This window comes from Cryptomeria japonica, chromosome 3, assembly GCF_030272615.1.
Source record: "Cryptomeria japonica chromosome 3, Sugi_1.0, whole genome shotgun sequence".
NCBI lineage: Eukaryota > Viridiplantae > Streptophyta > Pinopsida > Cupressales > Cupressaceae > Cryptomeria > Cryptomeria japonica.
The window spans coordinates 397,195,667-397,217,103 of record NC_081407.1 but is presented as its reverse complement, the minus strand read 5'-3'; the positions used below and the strand labels follow the sequence as shown (position 1 = coordinate 397,217,103).

The following is a 21,437-nucleotide window of genomic DNA, read 5'->3' as shown; positions in this document are numbered from 1 at the left end:
TAGTTGTCGTTGTAGACAACTAAAATTGTCTTAAGCCTAATTATTTTATTTTATTATTTCATCCTAAACCGTCTACTAATTAAATAGATTTCTATTTATTTAATTAATTCGTTAATCCTTTTCTTGTCTTTCCCTTTTTAAATAAATATTTTATTTATTTAAGTTATCCTTTCCCTAAATTAAATAAATATTTTATTTATTTAATTGATACCACTTCTTCTATTAATTAAATAGATCTTTATTTATTTAATGAATTCATTACCTTTTCCCTCCATTTTCTAAGATGTTCTTTATATAAGAGGATTCCTTCATCCTTTCACAACCCTAACCTAATCTAATCTAATCAACTAATGTGTTTATCCAACTCATGCGATCAAGCATCTACACAACCACAATCCATCATTTGTTGAACTCTCTTGTGCACAATACAAAATCTACGAGCAACCATATCAAACAAGATCAAGATCAATTGATATAGGAAACAATGGAGATCAAAGCCTACTAAGAATGTGAATGGTATAGTCATTCAAGTTTTTTATATTTTGCATGTTTTAGGTTTTTCATTGGTGTATTGTGGATTCTTAATTTGCGGTTGGATCTTTGTTGGTTTTACAATAGTTTTATCATTCCATTTTCATCCTACACAATCACAATCCCACAAAAAAGAAACAACTTATGAGAAGTAATGATTGTGTTTAAGACATCTGAATCTTGATTTGAAGGCATCCAAAGGTCTTAGTAGCAAATGAAAAATCTACGCATGTATGGTTAATTAATAGGACCTCTTTAATCTCAACGAACTCATCTATTAATATACAACTTTCTAGTATGTCGATTCAAGCAAATATCTTCTCCCCTTGCTCAAACAACAAATCCTATCCCACCTCGATTCACATTAACTAAACATGACAACTTTGTTCAAGCAAAATCATTCAGAAGCACTTTAAAAAAAGATATAATGTGGTGCGGCCAGATTGGGCAAACACATCACAAACCATTTACTTTAACTATTAAATAGATTAATGATATGTATGGCTCTAATCATTATGTATTGCATAATAATGTTTATACAAATTTAAATCTTGTATTCTTAATCAATGTCGATTTTCTACTTCATACTTGGAATTTAGTCTTCACAACCTTCAAAACTTGCCTCCAAATTGATTTGTCTTCCTCTCCATCATGCAAAGGAAATGCTGGTCTAAATCTCTCCTCAAATATCCGACTCTTGTAATTGCCTCCCCTTATTGCAATAAAAAACCTACGTAATTTTGTGGCTAGCAAGATGATGTTAACGGTTAAACAAAATGAGGAAGTTTGTGAAGAAGAGGAAACAACGGAAGAAACTCTTACTAAACAAAATGAGGAAGTTTGTGAAGAGGATACAACGGAAGAAACTAAGAAAGAGATAGTTGAGCGAGGGAACCCAAAGACATATTCGAGAGCACCATTGAAGACTCCATCTAGATCTGTCCAAAAGAATCATTCAAACGGAAATGGTAACTTGTAAAATAAATTGCTAACAATGACATTCATTTCTTCCAGATCCCCTCTCCTACCCCTTTTCTTTCAGATCCCCCTTTCCAACCCCCTCTTCAGTGGTTGACCGAGGGCTTTGGCCAAGAAGAATGCTACTTCAGGACTTCAGATGAACACTATACTTCCCTAGCTAACAGTGACGTTCATTTCTTCCAAATCCCCTCTCCTACCCCTTTTTCTTCCAGATCCCCTTTCCAACCCCCTCTTCAGGGGTTACCGAGGGCTTTGGCCAAGAAGAATGTTACTTAAGTACTTTAGATAAACACTATACTTCCCTATTTAAAGCTTTCTACTTCAGTACTTCAGATGAACATTATGCTTCCCTATTTAAAGCTTACCAAAACGATATTACTCGCCCTCTGAAACCTGTACACAAAAAGAGGAAAAAGTAGCCCCTGCATGGAACACATCCCAACCCACGCTTAGTATAAGAGAACAAATAAACTTGAAAATCGTCGGAGGTAGGACGACCCCAAAGACCTCAGGAATGCAACTGATCAAATAAGGAAGGAACTACCCTGGCCATACTGAAAGAAGGTTACACAAATACCCTAGCCATAATTGATTTAAGGCAAAGTCTCGCCTCTGACATTAAGAAAAAATAAATTCAAAACCACCATAACATACTCTTAGCGAAAACAAAGAAGTCCAAAATCTAAAAGATTAATTTCTGGGTGAAGTTCTAAACAAAAGCCAACCAGATTTAACACCACTTACAAAGGGAGAAATGAAATGTACTGCATAGGTATGGAATAAGAATAAAGGGCAAAAGTTTAAAAGGAGAAGTGGCAATGAAACAGTTTTACCAAAAGGATACCCTAGGAACAGCACTCACACATATCTATGCATGCCCAGTTCACAGTAAACATTATCTTACCGTGAAGAATGAATCCAAATAACAGAAACTACACAATGCGGGTGCTTAATTCATATCCTACAAAGTTAAGACAGAAAATGCAGCAAAAATTTCTGAAAAACTGAAACTAATACCTAACACACAAAGCCATTAAAGCAGCCGCATTCCTGTCATTAACATTAAAAATTAGTTTTATGAACAAACAAAACATCAACTGAAAAAGAAATATAACGGACCCGTTTCACAACGGCGTTATAAAATCGTATGTCTTCGTTTTCTTTGCCATAGGAAGCGCAAATATTCATGCGGCCTTTCACTCTCCCACAATTCTGGTCTTGAAGCTGCTGTGATGAAAACCGAAACCTCGACCTGAAATCTTCCACGCTCTTAAAATACTCCACAGGGAACGTGTCATCCTCTTCTTCTGGAAACTGAAGGTAATGCACCAACAGCTCTGAACCCTTTATTTTTAAAGACACATCGTACCATGCGTTGTCATCAGATTTAAACTCTAACTGTACTTCATCTTTTTCTTCCACCGCCATTGCTCATGCAAATCTGATTAAAGAAGCCTTGTTTCTTCCACCGCCATTGCTCATGCAAATCTGATTAAAGAAGCCTTGTTTCTTCCACTGCCATTTCTCACGCAAATCCTCTACATATCACACCATTTTGAACAAATTTTTGGGCATTTCACCAGAAAACTGATAGCATAACTGTTTGCTGTTCTCCCATTGAACTGCACATTCCATGGGAGTCTCCCACTCAAATTTTGAACTTAACAGGTGAAAATGTGTCGTGAGCTTAGCATTTATCAAGGGGAGAATGTGGACGCCGTTTGATTTTCCCCACTAACTGAAGGATGCGACGGTGGCGGCATAAAAATTGGCCTTGTATGAACTTTTAACGAATCACGCTGAACTGTTCATCTGGATTTGTTTTCCTTTCCTCTTTTGTCTTAGTAATCATGTAAAGATGGTGAGTCGGTGATTAACAAATTTTTAACTGTTTTTAAGAATTTTTTTTAAATCTGTTTTTATATTATTTTTTAATATAATAAAGTTAAAAAACAATTTGAATGGATCACATGGAACAAGTCTGTCTTATAAAATATTGTACAATTCATAATTGAACGATAAATTGACAAAAAAATCTTTATAAAAAATGTCAGGTACCTTTTGGTTGTTATATATTATAAAATGTCAATTGATAAGGTGGGGTCCTTTTTTAAAACATTTGCTCTAGTTATATAAAAAATCATGATTTAGATTTGATTAGGATGATTACAAACACTTTTTTCAAAATAAAATAATTCTTTTTTTTATTATTTGATAATTTTATTGTATTATTTAATATTTTTCAATTAAAGAGGAACTTATGTTTGTTTTATTGAAAATCTAAATTGTCTACCTATTTTCTTCCTTATATCTAATTATCTCTTTAATGATGTTTTTTTTAAACTTCTTCCAACCATTCGTTCTATTTTTAACACAATTTTGCTTTTTCTATAGGGAAATAATATTTTTACTTTATTATTTCTAGTATGTTTGTCTATGAGAATTTAATTACTATCATCTTCACCTTTGACATTAAAAAGTAAATGAGCTTTAAAAAATTATGCATAAAACCTAGTTTCTAATACAACCATAATCTTAAGTGTAACTTTAATTGAACCCTTATAAAATTGTATCCTAAATTGTAACCCTAACATGAATTGAACTTAATTATACACCAAATCTAACTATAACCTTAATCCTAATGTTGACCAAAATCTTAATCCACATAACTAATTATTCTCAATATTAATTTAATTTAATTTAATTAATATTGTCACTATAGTCCAATTAAATCAATTTTCCTCTATTTTTCTAAGACATCCAGAATTAATTCTTCTCAAATCTCTCATTTAATTAATTAACCTAGGTGATTCCTACAAATCACATTTTCCTAATCCATCATTAGCCTAATTATTTTTTCTAGAAACTCTTCTAATTCCACTTACCATTTTTCCTCTAATTTTTAATTGCACCCACTCATTCTCTCTCCTAGTCAAATCCTCTTACAAATCCCACTTACCATTATTCCTCTAATTTTTAATTATCCCCACTCATTCTCTCTCCTAGTCAAATCCTCTTACAAATCCTACTTACCATTATTCCTTTAATTTTTAATTACCCCTGCTCATTCTCTCTCCTAGTCAAATCTCACTTACCATTATTCCTCTAATTTTTAATTGCCCCCACTCACTCTCTCTCCTAGTCAAATCCTCCTACAAATCCCACTTACCATTATTCCTATAATTTTTAATAGCCCTCCATTTCCTCCCTCCTTTTATAAATTGGAGACTCCACCCCATTTTCCATCTCCAAGTCAAGTAAGTTTATGTTGCCCATTTGAGTTTAGATAACCATCCAAAGCACCTTGACAATAGCCAAATCCATACTCACCCACCACTTAGCCATTTATCCATCCATTTCATCCTCCTATCAACCATCTTGTGCACATTTTGGAGAGCCAACCACATACAATCCAGGAGCAAATCAAGTGGAGCATCAAAGAGGCACCTTCACTTCATCCAAGGCTCAATCTGAGGAAGGTGTCAAGCTTGAGAAGGTATACTTGGTTTTGCTAATTTATGTGTTTATGTTTGTTTCTTGTTTTATCTAACCATTTTATCCCTTCTCACATTTGCACGTCTTCATTTTGGCACGCCGGATGGGACCCGCGTCCCTAGCCTAACATTTTCTTGCAAGTTTTTGTGATTTTTTGTTGTGGGTTTGGCTTTAGCATGAGAGCTCGTATGAGATTCTATTAGCTACAATGCGAGTCTGTTTCTTCTCTCGTATGAGCAGGTGGTAGATCTCGTATGGCCAGTTGAATAAGCTCGTACGAGTTTCTACCTAACCTCCAGCTTTAAATTTTCTCTTTTTGTTTTTTGTATTTTTGTCTTTCTGCAAAGTCTCGTACGAGACTCTTTAGGTCTTTGTACAAGTTTTTGTCTTATCTCGTATGGTCATGTGAAGATTGTCGTATGGGCGGTTGAGAAAGCTTGTACGAGTTTCTTAAATCCTGTTGTTTCTGCTTTCTGTCTGATTTTATGTTCTTTCTACAAAAGCTTATACGAGTTTCTGTTTAGTATAGTACGATTTTCTTTATTTTGTTGTATTGTTAGCTGAGAATTGTCATGTGGTTAGGTGAGAGAACTCGTACAAGTTGTTGTTTATGCTCACTCGTATCAAAAACAGATGGGAGTTTTAGGGGTTTTTCTGATATCAATTTGCTAGTGCTAATGCTGACCTTTCCTTGTTCTCTATTTTTTTCTAATCTTTTTGACAGTCTAACAAGTGTTTGTAGATTTTGCTTGTCAAGGAATTTATCAATCAAACCAATGCTTGTCAAAAAATCTAGTGCTAAAACTACTAATCCATCGTTTTTGCAGGTTGCCTAAGGAGATACAAGCAAACATCATGTTTTTCTTTTAATTATTTTCTTAGGAGCTTAGATCTAATTAGGGATAAAAGAAAAACTTGTTTGATATGTTTGAGAAAAGTGTAGAGGTGGGAGGGTATGCTCTTGTCTACATAGACAATCAAAAATCAAGACCCTTGAAGCTTTTCTAGTTTGTTGTGTGTATACCCTTAGTGGGCCTGCCCTCCCAATTTGTCTGACACACTCGTACATACATTGGTGAGAGGGGAACGACCCAAGTGAGTACAGCTAAAACCCAAGCGTTCCAACTCACTATAATAAATAGGCCTTTTGAAATGAAAATCTCGGAGGACGGAGCTATTTGAGAGTTCACTCTCATATTGGGAATTTTGTAGGGCCTTTAGGTCTCAATCACGTTTGTGTGACTACATTTTACTTGGTACTTTGTAGGGCTATAGGCCTCAATTTCGCTTGCGCAACTACAAGGGGTAGTCTTCGAATGGAAATCCTTACTAAGAGCCCTAGGAATAGAAGCCACCTGGTTCACCTCTGAAAGGTGGATAATCTTTGTGCAAGAGAGATAGTAACTCCACCAAGAGACTTGCCATTTCATGCACCCATTAGTGTTTAGAGTTGGCTAATACAACGTTGAAAATCCATTGTGTGACTCAACGACCGTATTCTGATTAGCTATTGGGTGTATACCTAAGTCAGCAAGCAAAAGTTTTCCTCCTCAACCAACTTCCTAGGATAGCATGTTGTGCTTGATGTCTCTATTTGAGTCCATGGCTAATGTGTTTGCTATGTCTTCTTGCCAGGAGTAGAATTAGTGTATCCAAGTCAATATCCTAATCATCATAGTCCAAGTCCAAGTCAACCTTTTATCATATCATAATCCAAGTCAAGTTTAGTCCAAGTCATAATCCGTAGTCATCCCCACATCATGTCCTAGTCATACCCAAGTCATGTCATAGTTTGTCCTAGTCATATCCTAGTCCAATTTTGAACCAAACTTAATCAAGTCCAAGTCACACTTAAGTCCAAATCTTCCAACAAGTCCAACTACATTGGAACTCCACTCGCCTCATGTTTCATAAGCCTAAGTTGTACAAACACCCTAAAAAGTCAATCCATCATCCAACCAAGAAGAAGAATCTCACGCAAGCGCAACTCATTAGGCGTGGAAAGTTTTGGTATACCAACCGCAAACTCTTGCTTAAGCATAGGACCTTTTTGCACTGATATCACAATTATATTCATGGTCATAGCAATGAGTTTGATGCAAGTGATGAACTAAGAGTCTGAGATTTACACCAAGGATCCCGCTTGTCTTTCAATATCAACTATCGTCAAAATTAGGGTGGTCGCATACCTTCGTACAATTTGCCATCCGAACCTATCATTTATTAAGTCTTCTCCATTCCAAGGATAATCAAGTCATCTAATTCTTCTAATAATCACTATCGCCCTTCTTCGATCTTTCATCATCAACCTTTTCTAAGGACTTAGCACATTGGTCAATCTTTTTTCAATCATCTTTGATCAAATCAATTCTCAATCAATCATTCTTAATCAATCATCCTTCAACCAAATCAGTCTCATGTTAAATTTTTATGCCTTGTGAAGTTCTATTTAGACCTCATCTTTAATCAATTAATAATTTCGCCTTTGTACTTGGAGAAGAATCCCCCCTCAAGTAACTTTGTCTCATCCTTTGAGTTGATCAAGACTCTTATCCTACATCTTTATTTTTCTTTGGATCATTAGTCAATCCTTAGTAGAAAAGAGACTTTGATCATTATCCTAAGGTCTAAATTTTACCCAACTTGGTCATTACCTTGCTTGTGGTTTCATCAACATCTCCCACCTAAAATATTCATCCAAGGACTAAGGTGCAATCTTAATCAAATTTGTCTCCTAGTCGAAGGACCCCGTCAATAAATCTATCCAATTTCATCAAATCCAAAATCCTAGCAAAGTCCTTTCACCAAGCCTTTTCTTCCAATCAATCTTTCTAAGGATATTCTTGTAAGGTCACAACTCGATCCCAAAAGAAAAATATGGATGTCGGATATTAGTGTCCTATATCAAGACTCTACACAAGATCTTACGCAAAGTGTGCAACCTGACATCCAAGATCCATAATTACAAGGGGACCCTAACATGGTTGATCAAGATGACCTCTCCCCGGAAGTGCGAAAGTTCCTAGAAGACTCATACAATCAAGAAATGATGGAGAAATTCATCCGACATAATCCCAGTGGTCTTCTAAAGATTCTTATTGAAAATGGAGCTCGACTTCCTCCCAATTTTGATAGATCCATTCTTGATCAATAACCACAAGGAGACTTTTCTCCTACCCACATCATCACACCTATCCTTCAACCCCAATCAATCGCACCCCCATCTATCATCCAACCCCAATCAATAACATTTGTGACATCCATCCCCATGGTCTCCATCCCACCTTCTTTCTTCTTAGCATCCATGCCAATATCCAATTCGATCTCATCTATTCTCCAACATACTTCTATGTCATCTTCTTTTACCCGACCATATGTCTCTATTCCACAATCCTCCATTCCTCTCAACAATGTCGCCATTTTCATCCAAGCCTCACTTCCTCCTATCACAATAATTCGCGGGTCACAACCAATTATCACTCAAGTCCCCGTGACATCAATCATCACATCCTACATCCCCGCTTCTTCATCATATCAATATATTAGCAGTGGTGGTACACCTTCCATAACTCATCCAGTACTAGGGGCAAACACTATCCATCATGTCCAAAATCTGCAACAAGATATCATCAAGGAAATCCAGGACATGAAAAACATCATCAAAAACACGAAGGAAGGGACCAACAAGAGAAATCCTTATTCATTCGAGGAATTTTGTCATTGTCCTTATGACCCATCAATATTTGTTGCACCTTACCCACCAGGGTTTGAGATGCCTAATTTCACGAAGTATGAGGGCCAAGGGGACCCTCGAGACCATGTCTGTAAGTTTCATATCTTATGTAAAGAAGTCTCCTATAGTGACTTATATCTTCGAAGGCTCTTCCCTAAGAGTGTCACGAGAGATGCTCTTGCATGGTTCTTGTCTTTGCCTCGAGATTCTATCACCTCCTTCCCAGATGGACGTTTCCATGATGAACCTTTGTAATAAAAAAATAGAGACATGGAGAAACTTTCGCTAACTTCTTGCAGAGGTGGCGACATCTTATCAAGAAATTTCAGTGGGCTATGCTAGAACAACATCAAATTGAGTTATTTCATAAAAATCTGTTGCCCGAACTATCAAAACCCTTAAAATCTCAATGCATAAATTATTTCCAGAAGTTGATTGACAAGGGCCTATCCCTTGAATGTGTCTTGTTAGAGGAAGGTACCCTAAAACATTACCAAAGATCAAGTCAAAATTCCTCCTCTTATCACAACGACAAACCAAAATTTTGGTCTAAGAACAAGAACATAGTCAATGATAGTGTTACCGATGTTGTAGACACCTAAAACTTGCACAACTAATTAAATGAATTTATATTTGTTTAATTACCCTAATCTGCCTATTGGCTAAACTAAGGTTTAATCAATATCCCTTTTCTTATAATCAATCATTAATCAAATTAAAGATTTAATTAATTCCCCATTTCTTTTATCTAAGTCATTTTAATTAAATTCAACATTTAATTAAATATCCCCTTCTAGCCATTTTAATTAAATTCAACATTTAATTAAATATCCCCTTCTAGCCATTTTAATTAAATTCAACACTTAATTAAATATCCCCTTCTAGCCATTTTAATCAAATTCAACATTTAATTAAAAGCCTCTTTCCATTTTAATTAAATTCAACATTTAATTAAAATGCCCTTTCCCATTTAATTAAATTTACATTTAATGAAAAATACTTGCATTTTATAACATATGCAAGTTGCATCTCCTCTTGGCTAAAATAAATCTTTTATTTTATCTAAAAAATCCTATTTTCCTCCACCCACCTGCATTTTCCTACAAATGCAAGTTGCACCACAATTTTAAATTAATTATTTATTTATTTGAAATCCTATTTATCCCCACCCACTTGAAACCTTTAATGGCTTCCCTTAAAGTCTTCAAGCCTTAAATGGATTCCTTCTAGAGTCTTCTCAAACCTTTAATGGTTTCCCTTAAAGTCTTGTTAAGCCTTTAATGGTTTCCCTTAAAGTCTTGTTAAGCCTTTAATGGTTTCCCTCAAAGTCTTCAAGCATTTAATGCTTTATCCTACTTTTCTCATTTAAATAAAATCCAAAATTCACATTCACATTTAAATAAATTAATATTTATTTAATTATCTATCCAAATGCAAGTTGCATTCATTTTAGTTGAAATAAATCTTTTTATTTTAATTAAAATTTTATATTTCTCCCACTTGCATTCTCCTACATTTTCCATTAACTTCTTAAGCATTCTTCTAGAACCTTTCAAAACCCACTTAATTAGTCTAATTCTTTTATCATGGTCACATCCCTAAATTTTGGGGAAGTCACTTCTAATTTTGGAAGAAAGTCTTCTAAATGCATTTAAAGTTTTATCTTTTCAACAAGCTAGCTTTGTTGAGTTCCTCAAATTTGTAGAACTCTCACAAAATTCTTGAAGGTTGTCTAACTTCCAACAAGATAACCTCCAAGGTCTCCAAAGAGCTTTTAATGCTCTTACAAAACTTCACATTTTCAACACATTGAGCTTTGCACAAGATTTAGTCCATTGGACAATATCTTTATTCATTGGATAAATACTTTATTCCATGAATTTGCCTACATGGGATTAACCATTAACTCTTCTAAAGCATTTAATGCCTCCTCCCTCTCCTCTCAAACAATCTCATGGTGACACTTGTCAACATGGGATTGGGTTGAATATCTCACATGGATTGATAACTTTCAATCTTGACCCTCCTTAAGCCAATTCAATCTTGGCCATCTAATTCTCCAATTCTTCTATAAATAGAGCCTATTGTTCCTTCAATTCATATCTCAATCTTGTGCATCTAAATTATAGTCATTTTGTGTGTTAAGGAACTCATCTTGTCATCTTCAAGCATTCAAGCCATCTTCAAGCATCCAAGCCATTTAGCATTAGCGTTAGCGTTTTAGCTTCATTTTAGCATATCATCTAGTTAATTGCATATCATCTCATAGTATTTTATACTCATCTAGTTTAATTAACTCATCTAGCATCATCTAATTTTCAATTTGGAATACATTTAACATCTTAATCATCTAGTCTTGCATCATGCATCATATCTTCATCCATCATCTCATCTTAGCTAAGATCTTAGTTGCATCCATTTTGATCTTAGCACATCACTAAAATCTCGTTCTCTAGGTTGTCATCTAAGAGATCAAGTGCTCATCCAAGTGAGGGCAACCTTGAATCTTGAAGATCTTTAGAGATAGAGGACAATGAGGCGATTTTAGGAGTTTTAAATCCACTAACTTGTGTATGATTTCTAACTCTAATGCAATGTTTCATTGGTGTGTTTGAAGTGTTTTTCTTCTTGCAGGTTGAAGACCATATTTTTGGCATAAATTAATTGGTGCCCACCGTGGGGCAACCCAAAAATTTCTAACAAAATTTCCGCAGGTTCACGCCCCGATATTCTAGTGCATATGTGGACCTTTCTAATCTAATCTGTCTTACTTTCTCTTAGCACATGGAATCATTAGAATAGCGCATACTTGCTCCAAATTAGCACTTTTGTAACAGGAAGAGAGCTATTTTTTGTAACACAAGGAAATTTTAGGCTTGTAAAGCCCACCACATGAACTAATTTTTTGTGAGGTTTTTGCAGGTCTAATATTTTGTTGCAGTTTCCAAGGAATTAAAGTAGATTTTGATTTCTTTTCTCAAAATTTTATTTTACAAAGAGATTTAAAAAAAAGAACTGAATTTTTTTTTGCAAGGACCTAAAAAGAACCTCGTCATTTCTTTGGTATTTAAAACAAGACCTCATTTTCTATTTTGCAAAAGGTTAAAAAGAACTACAAACAAACCTTTATTTTTGCAAAGTTAAAAAGGATCTCACTTTCATTTTGGTGCAATATAAAAAGAACCTCATCATTTCTTTGGTGTTTAAAACAAGACCTCACTTTCTATTTTGCAAAAGGTTAAAAGGAACTACAAACAAACCTTTATTTTTTGCAAAGTTAAAAAGGATCTCACTTTCATTTTGGTGCAAACTAAAAAGAACCTCATTTTCTTTGGTACAAAATAAAAAGAACCTCATTAATGATTGGTTACATGATTTTCATTTTGTTGACCAATACACGATTTTATTTTGTTGACCAATACACGATTTTCATTTTGTTGACCAATACACGATTCCAAAAGCTCGTCCAAGCAGGTGAGGTCGTCTTTTCGATAACTCGCCTGTTTGATCCTAATCAACCCAAACCTAGGTGATACAATGAGAATAAGTATTGTGAATATCATCGCATCAATAGGCATGATACACGAAAGTGTATGAAGATGAAAATTTACATACAAGAGCTCATTGATAAGGGTGATTGTTGGCATGATTGGCATAACTGATACTCATGGAGAATGTTGATAAACCGGTAAAGGACTATTGGTAATGATATAGTGATGAAGAGATTGAGATTATTGTCATAATGAATTTGATCAGTTATTTGTGTTGCCATTGATGGCAAACTATGTAGCAACTATGTTTTTCATGTTTATTTTGTCATCTAAGTCTTTTTGGTCTACCGAAAATGCCTTGCCGATAATGAAGATAGTGAACTGGCAATTGGGACCTTAACAGGTAAACATGGAAATGTTTTGATTGGTTTTGGAGATTGGTGATGATTCAAGTGTTGAGGTTTGGAACATGTATTTGTATCATTATAAAGTATCTTTGACTAGAATCACATCATGCTTTGATCACCAAAAGTCATGTTTATGATTTTTGTTGTATTTTCTGTAGGGTTTAAGAAGGGTTTTAGAACCAGTAACAAATTCTTTTAACCGGTGATGTTTTATGGTTTGGTGGTGATCTATATCATGTTCCAAAGATGATGGTGACATGACACAACATGTGTGAAAAGATAAGTTGATGTTTTTGTGCAATTAAGGATGGAAAATCTTGGGAAACAGTGAAGAGCATAGAAGAATGTTTTATGGGTTTGATTGTCTATTAGATCGAGTTGTTGTGATGAGTTACGATCATTCAATGACTGATATTGTCTTGAAAATTGTTATGACGATCTATGATGATTTGTATTATAAATTCATTTGAATTTTTATGTATCTAGGGTTTTGTAACCAACTAAGATGTAAAGGTTATTTAGGTCAGTATAGTTGATGTTTGTTGTGTCGGTGATTTGAGAAAAGAAGTGTGAAGTCGAACTAGTGTGATGTATCTACCAAAGTGTAGCATATTGGAGCTGAATTAAATTTGGACAAGCAAGCAGTTAATGCTATTTACTGATCATTCATATGTTGTTCCCTAATAGTTGCAGCAGACAAAATCCCTTAACTGGGTAGGTTTTAGCAGGCCTTAAATTGTAAATCCCTTGATCGGGTAGCTCAACATCTGAGTCTTAAATTCTCTTGTGAGGTTGCTTCTAATAGGGCAAAGCTCCTAACAGGGCATCATTGTAAGCTCCTAACCGAGCTAGGCTCCTAACAGGACACATTCTGAAAGAGTGTACAATTTTTGTGGGTACCAATTCCCACTGTGGTTTTTCCCTATTTGGGTTTCCACGTGAACATTTTGGTGTTCATGTGGTGAATGTTTATGATGTGTTGTTTTAATTTACTTTCAGTTTATGCATGTTGATGAACACTTAATGAGCAGTTCTGATAAATCAGTTTAACAGTTGGATATCAATGATTATCGGTACTGGTAAATAGTTTATTACTAGTTTGTGACTGATTTTGTGAAGTTTTATCAGTTTAAGTTTGTGTTATGAATTGTTGTTAATACCGATTCACCCCCCTCTCAATATTAACTAGATCCTCTCATATTAATAGTAATATCAAGGTAGCAACAACAAAACCTGGTAACAACAACGACAAACTCAAGATGTACCAGGAACCATTCCCGAAACATGACAAAGGCAAGGGCTCATCATATAATGCCGTGAAATATGATTATACCAATCATATAACGGTCTTTGAATTTTTTAGTGGGATGCATTGAACCTGTAGATAACTATGTCAATGTCGTCACTATCCAAGGGGCTAACCCTCCCCCTTCCCAAAGTAGACCTAGGATCATTATCCAAGGTGATCTCACCCTGTCTCAACCAACAAGCAGACCTAACCCTACCAAAATTGTCATTCAAGGCGCCACACCTTTTGCCTCCCACTCTCAAAATGATTGCAATGTAACTACTCGCCGAGGGAGAGTAATTATCCAAGGAGTCCCTCCCCCACCGAACCCTCCCCCCATGTCCTCCACCCATCAATATGACCTCCTTGACCATCTTGGGAAGACCCCCGCACAAGTCTCCATCCTATAACTTCTCAAGACCTCCCCTGTCCACAAGGAGATTTTGGAACAAGCCCTCCTTGAGTCACATGTCCTCAACAACATCAATGCTGCCATGTTCCAAGCTCTCATTGGAAACCTTGCTGCCCAACAATACCTTGTTTTCACCTCCAATGATGCTCCTACAGATGAGGACCATAACAAACCATTGCATATTGAAGCCCTTATCCAGAAACATAAGGTTAAATGCATTTTGATAGATGGTGGATCTGGACTCAATCTTTATACATATAATTTAATAAAGCAATTGGGGATTTCTGAGGACTTGGTTGATATGTCAGGAAGAATCACAATCAAAGCTTATGATGATGCAGAAAGGATTTTTAAAGGAATGATCACTTTACCTCTTCAAGTGGGTCCTGTTACAATTGAGACCCCTTGCCAAGTCTTGGATCTTGATCTCCCTTATAACATCCTCCTCGGTCGCCTGTGGATTCATTCCCTTCAAGTTGTTCCATCCACTTACTATCAATGCATCAAATTCCTTTCAATGGTAGAGAGATCACTATCAAAGGTGATCCCCAACCCTTCCAATATTGAAAACTCTTATAGGGGAAGCATCCATACCATTGCCCGTTAAACCGACCTGCTCCAACTCCCCCATCTAACGCATCAAACGTTGCCTGCACCTCATCTCAAATAGAGCCCAAAGTCAAGATCCTGGATAATGGTTGCAGAGAATACAAACTCAAGGATGTCTTATTAATAGGCAATCTCCCCTTGTCTCCTAAGTCATTTGGCAAGCCCAAAGAAATAAAAAAAGATTAAAAAATCGTTATACAATTCAAGGATACCACCTTCAAACAATGGGGTCCACTTGATGAGGAGAGTCTTGAGACAAATGTTTCTTCGTGGTTGTACTAGGAAGAAGACGAAGATCCGACAAAAATACCTAAGAAGATGTAACTAAAATCATCAGCCATAGTAGAGAAGATGGGTTATAAAGGACATAGCCTAGGGCTAGAAGAGAAAGGAATCAAAGCACCAGTAAATCCCATCGCATACAAGTATAATAGGGGCTTGGGTTATACGCTAGTGCCTAAGATCACTATCACTGGTGCCCCTTCAAGCCCTTCTTTGGATGTCAAAGAATCTAATGAAGAGGAGTTCCATGAAATGTCTTTTAAATATGAATATGACATTTTCTTTAACACCCATGTCAACACCATCATCCCCATAACCCCTCCCATCCCGCATGAGCTACAACTTGTCCATCCCAAGCTTATAGACTGGGGCCAACGAGACAAACCCGCTCTAGACATCTTCGTTGATGATAATGCTCTCATGACTCTCCTGACTATGCACAATTTGGAAGACTGCAACAGAGTTCATGGGATTCAATTACATGAAAAATGATACTTTGGTAGACATGAAAAATGATACTTTGGTAGTCATGTCAATGCCCTTAGTCGCAAAAAAGATAATAAAAAGAAAAATCATGATTCCCTAGGTGAAAACCTCCCTAAGGCATCTTTGGATGAGGAAAAAGTAAAAACAAAGGGCATATCCAAAAGTGAAAACCTGGATTAGGTAGTTGAGGATTAGGGACTTGACCTCCCTACCATTGTTCCTCCTTAGCAAGATAGGTCAACTTTATTAATAGAGGAAAGAGACACTATCAATGTGGGCGTTGAAGACACTCCAAAGAACTTGCTCATTATCAAGTCCTTGACGGATCAAGAAAGACAGGACTTTATCAATTTTCTCACAGAAACAAAGATCAATTTCTCCTAGTCCTACGCTGACATGCCAGGCCTAGATCCCGACTTAGTACTCCATAATATTGTTGTTCATCCATATGCAAAACCAGTAAAGCAGAAGTTATGCAAAATGCATCCACGTATTGCACTCCTCATCAAAGCAGAACTCCAAAAGATGTTGGATGTTGGATTCATAAAACCAATAGACTATCCTAAGTGGGTATCCAATGTTGTACCTATTGGCAAACCCACTGGGGGCATCCGCATTTGCACATATTTCAGAGATTTGAATAAAGCCTACCCTAAGGATTATTTCTCGCTCCCTAACATAGGCATGATTGTAGACCTCACAATGGGACATGAAATGTTATCACTTATGGATGAATTTTCTGGATATAATCAGATAAGGATCACAGAGGAAGACCAATACAAAACAAAATTCACAACACCATGGGGCACCTTTTTTATCAAGTCATGCCTTTTGGTCTCAATAACACCGGAGCTACATACCAACGAGAAACGACAACAATTTTCCATGACCTCTTACACAAAATCATGGAGGATTATGTGGATGATCTTCTAGGAAAATCCAAGACAAGACATGAGCACATCCCTATCTTAAGGCAAATCTTCGAGAGATTGGAAAAATACAAACTACGCCTAAACCCCAAGAAATGTGTCTTTGGTGTTACATTAGGGAAACTGCTAGCCTTCATTGTTTCCCACAGAGGCATAGAGTTTGATCCTACAAAGGTGAAATCTATCATGGAAATGCCTCCCCCAAAGACCCTTAGACAGTTGTGCAGCCTCCAAGGAAAACTCCAATCTATCAAACACTTCATCTCACAACAGGCAAACAAATGTCACTGATTGGTCATCTATTACGCAATGATACCAGATTCAAATAGGACTGCCTGTGTCAAAAGGCTTTTGAGAAACTCAAGGAATATCTTGCATCACCTCTGATTCTTATGCCTCCTATTTCAAGAAAGCCACTTCTTTTGTACATATCTGCTATTACAGTGGCACTGGGGGCATTATTGGCATAGACAAATGATCAGGGAAAAGAGCATATTATATACTACATGAGTCACACACTAGTATGATATGAGCTCAATTATACCCCTATTGAAAGAGCATGCTTAGCACTTGTCTTTATCACACAAAAGCTTAGACACTACATGCTTAATAACAAAACAAAATTGATTGCTAAGATAGACCCTCTTAAATGTCTATTGTCAAAGGCTACCCTCACTAGTAGAACTGCTAAATGGGTCATGTTGTTAAGTGAATTTGACATCAAATATGTGGATAGAAAAGCAATCAAAGGACAAGTAATAGCAGATCAGCTAGTCGATGCTCCACTTCCAAGTAACCATCTGATCCTCACAGAATTTCTAGATGAATTCATAATGATTGTCACCACATCCTCCACATGGTAGTTGTACTTTTATGGTTCTTGCACCCAAAACGGATCGGGGGCAGGAATAGTGTTGATCACACCCGAAGGAGATTGCATCCCTAAATCATACAAGATAGCCTTTGCATGCACTAACAACATGGCAGAATATGAAGCACTAATCACTTGGCTACATTTGGCTATCCAATGGAAGATATTGGAATTACATGTCTATGGTGATTCCCAACTTATCATTAAACAAGTCAATGATGAGTATCAAACAAAATATGACAAGCTTCTTCCTTATCATAGTATGGTTGAAGACCTCAAGCAATGTTTTACATCAATCAAGTTTTATTAAATTCCACGTACAAACAACAAAGTTGCAGATGCAATGGCCACTATTGGTTCCCTCCTTCAGATGCCGACACATAGTCAAAAGTGTGAGTTTTTGGTCGAACAACTCTTCATACCAACATATGACCTACTAGAGTCTGAAATGGTGTGTGTACTTGTTGGTCCTGAATCCCCTTGGTATCAAGAGACCTTTACTTACCTAAGAGATGACACCATTCCCCCACATCTCACCAAAACCCAACAACTAACCTTTATCCATCGATGTGCCCGTTACACTATCCTTGGAGACACCCTATTCAAAAGGCATTTCGATGGTTCCCTCCTAAGGTATTTAGACAAACAAGAGGGTGAATGGGCACTACAAGAAGTGCACAAAGGTATCTGTGGGGCACACTCAAGTGGTCTCACTTTAGCTAAAAATATTTTGCGAACAAGATACTATTGGCCTACAATGGAAGTAGATGCATACAATTATGTGAAGAAACGTATCCCTTGCCAGAAACATGGAGATAAGATCCACGTTCCATCACAAGAACTGCAGTCTTTTATTACACCACGACCCTTCTCACAATGGGGGCTCAATCTCATTGGGAAAATCCACCCTACATCCTCCAATGGTCATAAATTCATCATTATCGCCACTGAATACTTCACCAAGTGGGTGGAGGCCATCCCTCTTACCTTCACCACTAGTAAATAGATCTCTAAATTCATTCTGAACTACTTGATCTGCCAATATGGAATCCCCAAGGTCATCATTACAGATAATGGCAAAACTTTCAAAAATCAAGATGTTAAAGAGCTCTGTCAGAAATTTGATATCCAACACCGCTTCTCCATTCTTTATTACCCACAAGGTAACAGTCAAGCTGAGGTTTCTAACAAAACCTTAATCAAAATTCTTAAAAAGACAGTAAATGAAGTGGGTCATGATTGGCACCTCCAACTCCATCCTACTTTATGGGCTTACCACACCTCCATCCGCACACCCACAGGTGCCACTCCATATTCCCTCGTCTTTGGCTCTAAAGTTGTCCTCTCTCTTGAGATCGAGATCCCCTCCCTAAGGGTGTCGTCGTAGAATATCCTCTCAGATGAGGAATACAGAGTTGCTAGACTGCAAGAGTTAGAACTGCTGGATGAAAGACGCCACAAGGCCTTAAATCATCTTCGGGTATTGTATGCGGGAAAAGTGAGTCGATAGAACTTGAAATGTGGAAAATGGAGTCTAAGGAGCCTTGCTCACACACCCATAGGACTTCTTGGTGCAAGCTAATGGAGTCATGAAGTATGGCTCAGCTTCCCAAGGTTGGTTCCATGGTTCTCTATCTCACAAGGTCCCTCAAACCAATGTCTTTGCTCTCAGATCACTGAGCAAAGTGGTTTAGGGATGACAAATGCAAGAACGAGGGATGCTTTGGTTGATTTTAAGATGAAATGCATCCAAAGCTATGCATGATCCTATAAGTGCAATAAACTAGTTTATAAGATGACAAGATTAGTAGCAAGACTATCCTAGCATGATATACTAGTCTATGATTAAGCTAAATGATAAGGAAAATACTCTAAACATGTATGTTTAGATTAATTCCTATTGAAAAGAGAGGCTAAATGATGAGCACAAACGATATATTAAAGCTTGGATAGATTTTAGTATAAGTATGATGCTAAAGACTTGGATCCTTAAAAATGGAGGAATGAGAGCTCTATTTATAGCAAAAATAGGGCAATGGATGGTCAGGATTGAAAGAGGCAATCAAGGGTTGAGTTTGAAAGTTGGCAATCCATGTTTGCAATTGGCACCAATGAAATGGTGACAATTGTCAACATAAGGTTGGTTGAGAGGAGATGTAAGAAGCATTAAATGCTTGAGAAGACCTCATGGTTACCCTAGGGGTTAAGGGTTAAGGTTAAGTTAAGATTACCTATTGGATAAAGCTTTTATCCAAAGGATAAATTCTTGTGCAAAGGATTAAGGATAACCATGGTCAAAGCAATAAATGCTTGATGAGACCCTCGGGTTACATGGAGGTTGAGTTTAGGGAAATTCTTTAACCATGCTAGAGGGTTGAGTTAACTATTAATGGTTGTGAAGACTTTGGGGACAAATTTGTAAGAGTCCTTCCAAATTTGGGGGTATTCAACAAGTTAGCTTGTTGAATGGATAAAGGCTTTAATGCCTTTAGAAGACTTTACTCTAAATTTGAGAAGTGACCTCCTCAAATTTAGGGAAAAGGGATAATGGATGGGTTTGGGTTAATTGATTAGGATTAGATGGATTCTAGAAGAAATTAGGAAGAGGGTTAGAATGCAAGTGGGAGGTGTAGGATTTTGCAAGTGGATGAAGGGATAATGGGTTTTAATTGAATTTAATTCAATTTGGTTGCAATTAAATAAATTAGATTTATTTAATTTAGGATAACTATTTTAATTAAATTTGAATTTAATTAAAAAGTGGATAGGGGCTTTAATTGAATAAAATGAATTTATTCTATTAAATGGTAAAAGAGGTATAGTGAATTTAATTGAGTAATTTACTTAATTAAATAGAGGAATGCGGGTAATTTAATTAAATTGGATTTAATTAAATAGAGAAATGAACATAAAATATTCATTTAGGAATATGGTCATTTTTATACGTCTACATTTTGCCCCTCTTTGAAGTGACGTGTGTGCACATGTTATTTCAAAGAAAATGATGTGTCGTTGCGATTTTATGATCAATGTTGTTTTTATGGATTTTCCTGTCGTGCCCCAGATTTGATGTGTGATGCCCCCTCGGGAGATGAATCAAAATTTTGGAAAATTTGATTTGATTTGATAATTGTGTTTGCGGTGCAAAATTTTGGCTAGGTGGAATGTTTAAATTGATTCATCTCCCGATAATTGATATGTGTGAGGGTATGAGGGAGACCACGAGCAAATTTCATGCTCATTTCTCTAACCCTAATTTTATTTTACTCTATAAAAGGGAAAAAATGCATTGTTTTGTCTCATTTGTGCTTGTTGACCTTGGAGAAAAAGACTTTTGGAGAGAAGACAAAATGCCTATTCCCTATTCTACGCATCGATTCAATCACGTTCGGAGGTATCGGAGGCCTGCCACGTATGGACCATCGGTAAGTCAACCATTTTGACCTCCTTTTGATTTTTAATTTGATCGTTTTTGGTCAGTTTTTTATTTTTAAAATGCGGTTTTTACGTTTTGGCGCATAGGAGTCTTAGTTTAGCGCATACGAAAAATTATGTAACGCATAGGATTGCAATTTAAGGTAGAATCTGAAAATTTATAGGGTAGCACATGAAGTTTTTAGGTTAGCGCACGGCCTTAGGTTAGCGCATGATGGACATAGGGTAGCACTTAGGGTTAAAAGGGTAGCGCATCGAGTAAACCTAGCGCATAGGGTCCACAAGGGGTCGCATGGGTAGGGAGATGTAGCGAGTAGGTTAGACCTAGCGCATAGGGTTAAATAGGTAGCGCAGACATGGGATAGGTTAGCGCATGGGTCGAGTTTAGTGCTTAGGGTAGATTAGTTGGAGCATGGAGAAAAAATGATAGCGTGTAGAGTTAGTCTGGCGCATAGGGTAGATAGGATAGCGTGTGGAGAAAATAGGG

General features: G+C 36.5%; 1 protein-coding gene across 2 annotated transcripts in view; it reads right to left on the bottom strand.

Annotated features, from left to right (window-relative positions):
• Positions 1–3,335, bottom strand: part of LOC131047868 (uncharacterized) — a 49,224-nt gene extending 45,889 nt beyond the window's left edge. For both annotated transcript variants that reach the window (XM_057981662.2, XM_057981663.2), the window contains exon 1: positions 2,632–3,335. In XM_057981662.2, the coding sequence (XP_057837645.2) occupies positions 2,632–2,940 (309 nt within the window). In that variant the 5' untranslated portion in view covers positions 2,941–3,335. The remainder of the gene's footprint in view (positions 1–2,631) is intronic.
• Positions 3,336–21,437: the final 18,102 nt, after the last annotated feature.